Here is a 9,861-nt window from a genome sequence, read left to right as displayed (position 1 = left end):
ACCCTTCATCCAAGAAATGCAGCACGAAGTCAGTTACAAAAGCGAAAGATAAATAAAAACTCAAACACTTCAGTAGCATCAACAGTTCTCTCCAACTTTTTATGTTTTCTTCTCTGCAGCCAAATTCACGATCTAAACAGGAACACAAAATCTGGTGACAACAGCAAGAGCTACCACTCTGCAATGAATTCCGACTAAGAGAGTATTTGAGATCTGAATTTGACGAAAATCTGTATCTTACACCACTTACACCTAAAATTGTTTATTTATTTCAGTCAGCAGTTATTAACGTCTAGGATTATGTGATGTGAAATTTAACCTATTTCCCTATGTATTGATGAGTTTTGTACACTTTCTAAACTGAATGAGAGCCTCCTCCGTGTTTGACTGAACACGATCTTTGGCTACATCATACCTTCTCGCGCACGTTTTAAACGTCATTTCTGGGTAGTTGGGATGTTTTGAGATTCAAAACAGGAGTTTGTTTGGGTTATTTTTGGCTTTTAAAATATTTCATACTTGAATGAATTTAGGCAAAACACTTAGTTCGCTCGCTTGGTTAGTGTAGACAATTGTCGTTACTGCCGCATAATGCCAAGAGTCTTTGAATTTGGAGTACGATGCGAAACAAACTCAAGCGGAGCAACAAATGTAAAGATGCTCGATGTCCGAGCAAAGAGCAACCGAGAACAGGCGACGTTATAAGGTTGGTGTTGTCAGAGTCGAGATGCTCCGATGATGAAAGATCACCAGAGAGAGATTCAGCCTCGCAGGCTGCAGGAGACACACAGGTTGCTCATGCAGGCATCTCCACCACACAAGTTAAACACATTCAGGAGCAGAGGAAGACTTTTTGCGCAAAAGGTATTAAAATTGCACCAATTTTCTTACAAACAACAAAGCACAGCAAGAGTAAACGGAGCCGTGATATGAAACTCGATCAGCCTGCAGACAAGGAGCAGGAGTTAGTGGTCCCTGATGTGCAGGTGGTGAAAAGTCAGCAGCGTGTATCACCTACAGCTTCTCACCTGTCAGAGAGAAAGAGATCCTGGAGAGCACAGCTGTCAGCCTCAGCTCTGCACACCTGCATGGAGCAAATCCAAACCTCCAACCCAGCGTTATCAGTCCAAACATTGTTCAGTATTTTGCACAAGAAAGCAAGTGAGAAGCTGCAGAACGTGGGATCCACAGGTTAGATTGAGTCAGTCTGTTATTTTGCATTCAATTCATTACTTTATGCATTTAAACATAAGTTGAAGCTTGATTTTCTTCAACGTAACCTTTGCTCTTCTTTCCAAAGCAGAAAGCTCCCTTCAAATCCACTTAACTGAGAAGAGAAAACGGGTAAATGAAAAATTTGAGAGGGTGCCCAAACGTCTGAGGTCTAGTGTGTCAGCCGAGGATGCCGTTGGTATGGGTCACTGTCCCGTGTCACAAATTATCCAGGAAAGCCCTGTCCCGATGGTCCAACAGCAGCGCAGAAGCAACAAGCTAAGTCGTACTCACAGACTGAGGCAGCAAAGTGGGAGCCCAGCATGCCTGGTGAACCACTGTGAGCCCCATCCTCTACTGGTGGATCAATCAGAGTCCTGCATCCACTCACTCAAAACCTCTGACATCCTTCGAAGAGGTAAACCTGTCAAACTATAATTGTTACATGACATGTGCCCTTTAATGCAACATTCCAAACCTTTCGTTTTTGTCTAGATCCCAGTTTTGAGGAGGTTCTCTGGACGGACAAATACTGTCCTCAGCATTCAAGTGAAGTCATTGGCAACTCCGCCTGTGTGAACAAACTCCAAAGGTTGGGTTCATACAATAAGCTCACTCAGCCTTTAGGTTCAGGTTTAGGTTATTTATTAGTACTCGTACATAAATTTAGTTTGTCGATAAAAAGACAAGGGATCGATCCTGACACACATTCTAAAAACAACACAGACAACAGACAAATCCCTAATAAATGTACACCCGGCTTTAAAATCATTAAAAAAACATTGGTATAAACATGGGCATTTACTGATATATTGTACTAGAAACCAGTGAGGGCATAATCTCTTTTGGTGTTTGTTTTTTTTATTCAGTTGGTTAAAGAAATGGAAACTAAGAGCTGACTGTGATGAAAGGAGAAAAATGGAGGAGAAGAAACAAGAAGATAACAGCAATGGTATGAGCTGGTATCAATTGCAGTTATTCTATTTAATCTCAGTTTCAGATTAAACTTTTATTGTGGGAAATTTGGCATTTTCAAACATTACATTTAGAATGTGGGTTACAAGCTTGCGTATTATGTGCATGTAACTTTGAATTACTCAGGATATTACGAAACTTTCCATATGTGCGGATATTTGGTTGGAAAAGTCATGCCTGTCCTCCTCTGCAGACTCATGGGACTGTGGAGATTTCCAGGGTGAGGCGGTGGCAGAGGTCAACAGAGAGGAGCCGCTCTGCAACACCATGCTGATCACCGGACCTCTAGGAGTGGGAAAGACCGCCTCGGTGTACGCCTGCGCCCAGGAGCTTGGCTTCAAGGTTGAGTTCAAACTGGATCAATATCTTTGTATCGCTTCTGCCAAAGGCTGATAATCTACATTCATACACAAATATTTATTATCAAAAAATGTACTTATTTTCACAAATAATCGATTCCTGATAATCTAAGTTTCTGCTCACCTCTTTGTACAACTGTGATATCAAAAATATGTCAAATCTTATCGACAAAACAAGCAATTACTTAAAGGAATATAAAAAGGTTAATATGAACTGTTTGTTATTGACTATATAAACTGTGTCATTATCAGTCAGATCTGAGGTTATTCCACTGACTGATTGACTTCAAATTGACCAATTCGACGTGTTAAATAACTCACTCCCGCACTAGGCAAGCTAGTATTCATTTGGGTATTAAAGATGAAGATGATTTTTATAGTAAAGAATCATCTGGACATCATGCCTAACCTGAGAATTATCCTTTAACTTCTCTTTTCATATTTAATCAAAGGTATTTGAGGTGAACTGCTCCTCACAGCGCTGTGGTCGCCATGTTTTGTCCCAGCTGAAGGAAGCTACCCAGTCCCATCTAGTGGAGATGCAAGGGAAGGACCCACTGAAACCAACCTACTTCAACAACTACAACAGCAACAGCGGCACTCCTAGATCTGACATTTTACCTGGTAAGAACACCCTGAAATCCAGATAAACATAATAATCATCTCTTACTTACTGACTTACTAAGACAAACTTGGATTTGAATAGTGCTTAAATGTATTGAATGTATACAGAAATGGAGGCCCCATATCATATTTTATAGGCTTTTGTATTGTTCTCTTTGACAGGAAAAACAGTACGTCCCAAAAACATCACCTGTACCTCCAAAAAAAGAGCAGCTCAGAACTTAGCTCACCCTAGTCGCAAAGGAAAAGCAAATCCAGCCACAGTCACTTTGAACAACTACTTTAAGATGAAGGCCAAAGCAGACCGCTTACACTTCGGTGATTTATTGCCATCTGATGAACCAGACGGCTGGAAATCCGGCAACCAATCACCAGGCTCTGATCAAACGCTGCCACAGAACAAAAAGACTGCCACGTCGCTCATTCTGTTTGAAGAGGTAAACCATCTGGCAAGCCCACACTGTAAGACATATCATTACATGGATATGAGACTGCACATGTTTAGGCTGCTCTGATCCTTTTTGCATCTGTCTGCCACCACAGGTTGATGTCATATTTGATGATGATGTGGGTTTTTTTTCGGCCATAAAAACATTCATGACGACAACTAAAAGACCGGTCATTCTCACCACCAATGGTAAACGCACACGCTGTAATTTTAGAAAAGCTTTGATGATAAGTTGTGATAGAAAATAAATAAATATGACTAAATAAATAAATGTGTTCTTTAGATCCCTTATTCAGGGAGAGATTTAACTGCAGCTTGGAGGAAATCATTTTCAAAACCCCATCAGTGGTAAGTCAGACTTTAATGACTTCAATATTGTGACATGCTTAAATGTTTCCTGTAGTAGCTCAGTGGTAGTATGTTACCTAGTTTCCTAGTATAAGCTTCCTACACATTAGCAAGAATAACTAAGTTTGTCATAAACGTCCTCCATGCTCTACAAGGCCAACATCTGTGGCTACCTGCAGCTGGTGGCTTTGGCTGAGAGTGTGCAGCTGGAGCTGGACGATGTCAGCAGCCTCGTCCGTCTGTGCAGAGGGGATGTGAGACGCTGTCTGCTGCAGCTGCAGCTCTGGCTGCACAGCGGTGTTGGACGGACATCTGGTAAGGAGCTTAATCTTGTACAGCGTGAGTTACTCTGAATAAATCACATCACTCTACTAATAGCCAAGAGTTGTGATACCAATAACTAATGTGCAGGATTTATTTAAGACTTGCACTTTTTTTTACTTTGTATTGCAACCACTGCACTGCAATTTCCCTATAAGATGTATACAGTTGTATCTTGTGTTATATTTTCTTATCTAGATTTGAGTGTCAGTAAAAGAGGACATGATGTACACCTCCAGCTTCCTAAATCTGACCCATGCTGTGCTGCTAGCATACTGGGTCTCCAACCTGTGACCCAAAACCAACTGGTAAACCTTTTACAGGCAAGTATTAATATGTTCAGATCGTGTTTAACCACTCAATACATTTTTTATCTGACATCTGTCGATCATTTCAGGCTATGTTTTGGTCTGAAAAGGACATGGATCAGCTCCTGAGGCTTCTAGCTGAGAGCTGGAGAGGCGGTGTTCCTCTTCTGTACTCAAACCTGGAGCTTCTTCTACCCGTCGGGGCCCGGGGGACTTGTGCTGGGCTGCAGAGGGAGCCCGCACCCTCCGAAATCGGTCTTCACATTAAGCAGCTTAATGTCAGTGGAAAGGCATCAGCCCCCAACAGCAAATCTGTTAAGAATATCTCCAGGCTTAGCAGAAAGAAATACAGCCCAGGAATGATTGATGCCACATCATTATCCAGTTTGACACAAAGACCGCCATTATCATCAGAAGGGGCTCTTTCAGCTGCCCCTACTGAAAGAGACAAGACTGAAGCAGCCAAAGTGGAAATGGACTCCTTGGACGCTTTGACAGATTTCTTTGACCTAATTTCGTACCTTGATTCCACAATGCCAGCTGCAGCAGCCTCGCTCATTTCAGGCCAACCCGAGAGGTTTGTCTGGACGGGGGCTGATGTAAAAGATGGCATGACGGATGAGATGAGTGCAGACAATGATGTGTGCAGGACTTGGAGCCATGAGAGGCTGCTGGACATTCAGGCTGCTGTTGAAGGCTTGGGGTTTCATAGGTGCTGCTGTCAAGTGTCTGAGGCGTGGAATGAAGCCCAAAACTACAGACAGGAAGTGGGAGAAGCAAGTTGGCGGAGGCTAGGGGAGAGAGTGACATTACCTGCCTGTTCCAAAAAACAGAGCCTCAGCTTTAGTTTTCAACCTCTGTGTGCAGCAAGGTGAGTCTACTCTCCATCCTAACTTCTAAATTAGGATTTTTTGTTTACAATGAACAACGCTATACATGTCTTTCCCTCCAGTGTGTGCAAGCGGAGGTACGAGCTGAGCAGGAAAGTGCTCGGCAATAAATCCTTCGGCCTGCTTGGGAACAGACGAGCAGTCACTGTGGACTACATGCCGGTCCTCCGATACATCTGCCGCTCTCAGAGAGTGCGGGAACAGACAGAGGAGCCAGTCGGGTGAGACAGACACCATTTCTCATTTTATATTTATTGTGCATTCCCTTTTATCTAATAGTGTTATATTTTACTTTTGTTTTGTCTTTATCCTCGCTTTTGCTGTAACAATGTAAACGTTCCCTCTGTGGGACGAATAAAGGTATTCTGATTCTGAATATAAGACACATTAATTACATCCAAGAGGACCATTATCTTTAGTACATGTGACGAATCATTTAGAATGACTTACTGTTTTAACCAAATTAAATCTACCATAAATAAAAGCTTCACCCCCAAAGTTATCTATGGTATCTCTATTACTCAACCTTGTTTCTTTACATATGCATTTCAGCTAAAGCCATAATATTTAAACCACTTCCGCATGTCTGCACACTTGGATTATATTGTATGAGTTTTGAGAGATGGTGAATGGATGTGTTGAAATACCTTTCTCTGTCTAAGTGTTTTGATTGTGTGTTTGTGAAGGCATGTTAGAAAACATTTTCATTCAGAATTCATGGTAACTCAGAGAGTACTTTGGATACAAATTGACATTTTTGGGTTGTAGTGTTCTGGTTGCATCAAGGTGTTCAGTGTAACAGGATACAAATGATACTTGCAGACAAATTCTAATGATTGCCCCCCCACTTTAGGTGTCTGAACTACCTCAGCAGTACACAGGTGGGTCTCTCGAAGACAACCATCCAACTCCTGGCAGAAGATTTCCCGTAGAGAACCTCACACACTACCTCAAAACCTCAGTAATTCATTTTTTTCTTCTGTGTATTTATTTAACTCCTAACTATCTCCAGCTTAAGATGTTCAAAGGAATTTGATGCAGCTCAGATGAAAATCATGTTTTATTTCTGTGAAAAGTAAATCAAATAAAATTATATTTTTGTAAATGAACATTTTTAAATGATGAGTGTTCAGGTATTTATGTAAGTTGCTTGTGGGATCATTGCAGTGTTTTTCCTAAAGGTTATTGCATAATCCATATAACCTCAGACAGGTATTGACTTTATGATAAAGGTCCACTGCAGCAATAACAAAGCATTGCAGCGTCCCTCATGCTAAGCAACAGTATTAAGAGTGTTTCATGTAACAGCAAAAATATTTATTATCACATATCATCATCCTTTTACCAAATCTTTTCCAGAGGTAAATGTTTGTTAAAAGACCGCAAAGGCTCAGAATTCCACTTGTTCGGTGCCTGAGATGAGACCATGTGGCGGCTAACTGGAGGATTTGCTGAGCAGTTCGTAGAAAGCCACAGCCTGAAGCAGAGCGTCACAGAGTTCCTCTCCTCCTCTCTTGCTGCCCATCTGGAAAGCATTCCTGTACTTCATCAGCAGATCGGGGGGGAAGTTTATCCTGGGGAGCTTCCGTGTCATCGAATCCGACATCAGCTCTCGCACTGTCTCCGCTCCACTGGCCCGCGACTCGCCCACCATGAGTTCAAAGTGACGTCCCACAGCGGTACGCATCATGTTCAACACCCTGGGAAGAGAGGAAGTCAAGGAGGGGAAAATATTGAACAAGTCACGGACATTGACGCCAAACAGTCTCCAAATACAAAAGCACATTTACAAAATAAATGTCAGTGTGTTTGTACAGTATTTAGCTTTACGTGGTAAAGTTGTAAAAAAAAATAGCCTTTTCTCACCTTGGAGGAATGTTGGACGCAGCTGGTAAGTTTCTTGGCTCAAGCAGAGCAAACAGCATGGCCTCCACAGTCCTCATGTGGGCCATGACCGGGAACAGAGCTGTATTCTGCACTGAGATGGAGGATTTCTCTACTATGTAAAAGTCAGCTGAGGGCAGGACTGACAGAACTGCAGAAACCTGTGTGCCATTAATTACATCTGGATGTTAACAAGGGTAAATCAAATTGACAATAGGTGTTATATAGTTTCTCTACTAAAAACTAGTGAAACAATTGGAACAAGGGAATTTTGTATTTGTACTCACATCATTCAAGTAAGCAGAAGCCATGTATGTTCCCCTCAAGAAATTTGGGCATTCTAGCTGTTGCCAATCCAGCACCATCATCTCCCGGTCCACGTGAGCCCAGGCGATTTTATTAGTCCCGCACACGATTGACACAATTGTATTCGCCTCCTAAGCAGACAGAGATTCATGATGGTTACAGTGAATGATCCTGATTTCTATTTGAACTGTTGGTTTTGCAACTGAAATAAGACGATGTCAGTGCCATGACATCCAGACAGAGACACAAAATGCTGCAGCATCTTTATGTGGTCCTATGTATTCCTTGTTTTGCTTATCTTTTGGTATTTTGCATCTGCATATGTTTCTGCAATTCTTTTATGTGTTTTTTTGTCTTTTGGTTCTTAATCTCACACAATATGTTATCACTTAACAGAGTTTCTCACCCAGTTCTGCCCCACTAACTCCACAGGCACCCTCAGGCCCAGTCAGTGATGCATCTATGCATAAAGACGTGCAGGTGTGTGAAAATACACAAGGACCTCACCTCCAACCAGGACCTGTCAACTTCTGGCCTGATAAACTTGGCCCACTGAATCCTCACTTTCCTCTCCTTCTTCACCGGGTTGAGGATGGAGTTGAACACAGTGACAGCACTTTTGTGTTTCAGCAGCGGAACTTTCACCACACTCTCCAGAGTTTTAAATGGTCCGTTTTTAGTCCTGTACTCCACAATGTTGACTGACTTGCGGCCTCTGAGGAGTTTGACACCCGCCAGCTCTGAAGGTGAAGCGTTGTTGAGCATCTGGAGGATGGTGTCCCGTTGCTCGGAGGTGTAGCAGGCATCCAGGGATCTGTTGTCCTCATCGCAGGTGGAGGTGGAGGTGATGGAGGCATTCAGGGTCTCAAAGCCTACCACGGGAACCCGGCTCCGCCAGCAACATGTGCACTGGAGGTACCGCGGCTCCAGCTTCGGGGGGCAGCCATGCCGAGGGCGATGGAATAAACCAGACTGTGCTGCATACTGACCTGCAGAGAAAACACAAATCAACTGGTGTTAACATATATTTATTTATTCAAGAACATATATGATCATATATTTTGTATGCACAAAAGTGGTAGACATATAAAGTAGAGTATAGCTTCCTATTTCAGATTCAATATTTGTTAAACACACAATAAGTTTTGATTGCCTTTACAATCTCTTTTTTTTCAAACTGAATTTCCCCCTAGGCTAGGGAATCAATAAAGGTTAATCATCATCTTCTTCTTCTTCCCAATAGTGCTACTATAAAGTGTCACATCATATACACAACTACACTGTAGTTGTGTATATGATGTTACATTAAACCCTTTGAATCTGTAGATGTAGAAATGTCTCTATCCTGGAGTTGTACAATTTGTCTACTTAGGTTAATATAAAACCCAACATATTGCCAGTCTGACTCCTCAACACGCGAGTAGAAAGCCGTCGTATCCGTTAAAGGTGATCTCAGCCCTCGTTTTCACTCTAAACTCAATAACAAGTCTAAAATAGATAAAACTGTTGACAAACTAACAAAACCTGTTACCACTGACATTTAATTAGCATAACACTGCGAGTCTCGCAATTTAAACAGTAAGAACAACATTTTACAGCTTACTTCTCTGAGCGACCGACGAAAGGAATCGCCTCGCGACCCACATCCTCGATACTTAAAATTAATATATGTATTTTTTTAGTTACAACATTATATTCTGTTTATACATCCATGCATTATACAGGCTGAAGAGTTTGCCCTTTTGTCCGACGGTTTTAAATCCGTCGGCTTAGAACAACAACACCACAATGGTTCCGGTTTGCTTCTTCTTCTCTGTTCGAATGGCGGATTGCAAACACACGTTAAAGGTTAATAGCGCCATTTAATGTATGGGAGTTTCATATGGTTCTGATTATCTGATAATATCCACTCTATTTACTAAAGAGCTGTACAGTACACAAGTAACAATTTGATGCACTTGCTGCAGTGTTTATTTTTACAACACTGTTGAATATTGTATATTTAACTCCAAAATATGTGGTTTTGAGTTTATCAAATGTATTTTACATATTTTTTTATCAATCCGCCCAACAATAAAGTAGGTCAAATCTGCTTCACTTTCATCAGTTTTAATATGAAAAGGTTGGTTATACAGTGAAGCATCTGTTCTGCCATTCTTCTGCATAATAAGTGCTTTTACTACTTA

The 9,861-nt window shown here is 41.6% G+C and overlaps 2 protein-coding genes across 3 annotated transcripts; one reads left to right on the top strand and one right to left on the bottom strand.

The window, feature by feature from the left end:
• The first annotated feature begins 453 nt into the window (after positions 1-453).
• On the top strand, positions 454-6,594 carry atad5b (ATPase family AAA domain containing 5b). Of its 2 annotated transcripts, none has more exons than XM_063883767.1 (14): positions 454-1,191; positions 1,304-1,630; positions 1,708-1,804; positions 2,082-2,164; positions 2,381-2,529; positions 2,999-3,170; positions 3,333-3,607; positions 3,714-3,807; positions 3,902-3,966; positions 4,122-4,281; positions 4,486-4,610; positions 4,685-5,466; positions 5,548-5,706; positions 6,339-6,594. In XM_063883767.1, the coding sequence occupies exons 1-14, from the start codon at positions 621-623 to the stop codon at positions 6,415-6,417; spliced, it is 3,138 nt and encodes a 1,045-aa protein (XP_063739837.1). In that variant the 5' UTR covers positions 454-620; the 3' UTR covers positions 6,418-6,594. The 2 variants fall into 2 exon arrangements, with proteins under 2 accessions (XP_063739837.1, XP_063739836.1); XM_063883766.1 differs by having other exon boundaries at positions 1,301-1,630.
• On the bottom strand, positions 6,528-9,476 carry tefm (transcription elongation factor, mitochondrial). Its single transcript, XM_063883775.1, has 5 exons — positions 9,279-9,476; positions 8,183-8,664; positions 7,657-7,806; positions 7,352-7,530; positions 6,528-7,185 (listed from the first exon to the last, which is right to left on the bottom strand). Exons 1-5 carry the CDS (start codon positions 9,319-9,321, stop codon positions 6,921-6,923), a joined length of 1,119 nt encoding a protein of 372 aa, XP_063739845.1. The 5' UTR covers positions 9,322-9,476; the 3' UTR covers positions 6,528-6,920.
• Between the last annotated feature and the right edge of the window lie 385 nt (positions 9,477-9,861).

The sequence above is a fragment of the Eleginops maclovinus genome, chromosome 5, assembly GCF_036324505.1.
Source record: "Eleginops maclovinus isolate JMC-PN-2008 ecotype Puerto Natales chromosome 5, JC_Emac_rtc_rv5, whole genome shotgun sequence".
NCBI lineage: Eukaryota > Metazoa > Chordata > Actinopteri > Perciformes > Eleginopidae > Eleginops > Eleginops maclovinus.
The sequence above is the reverse complement of the archived record's forward strand: the minus strand, read 5'-3'. Positions and strand labels throughout refer to the sequence as shown.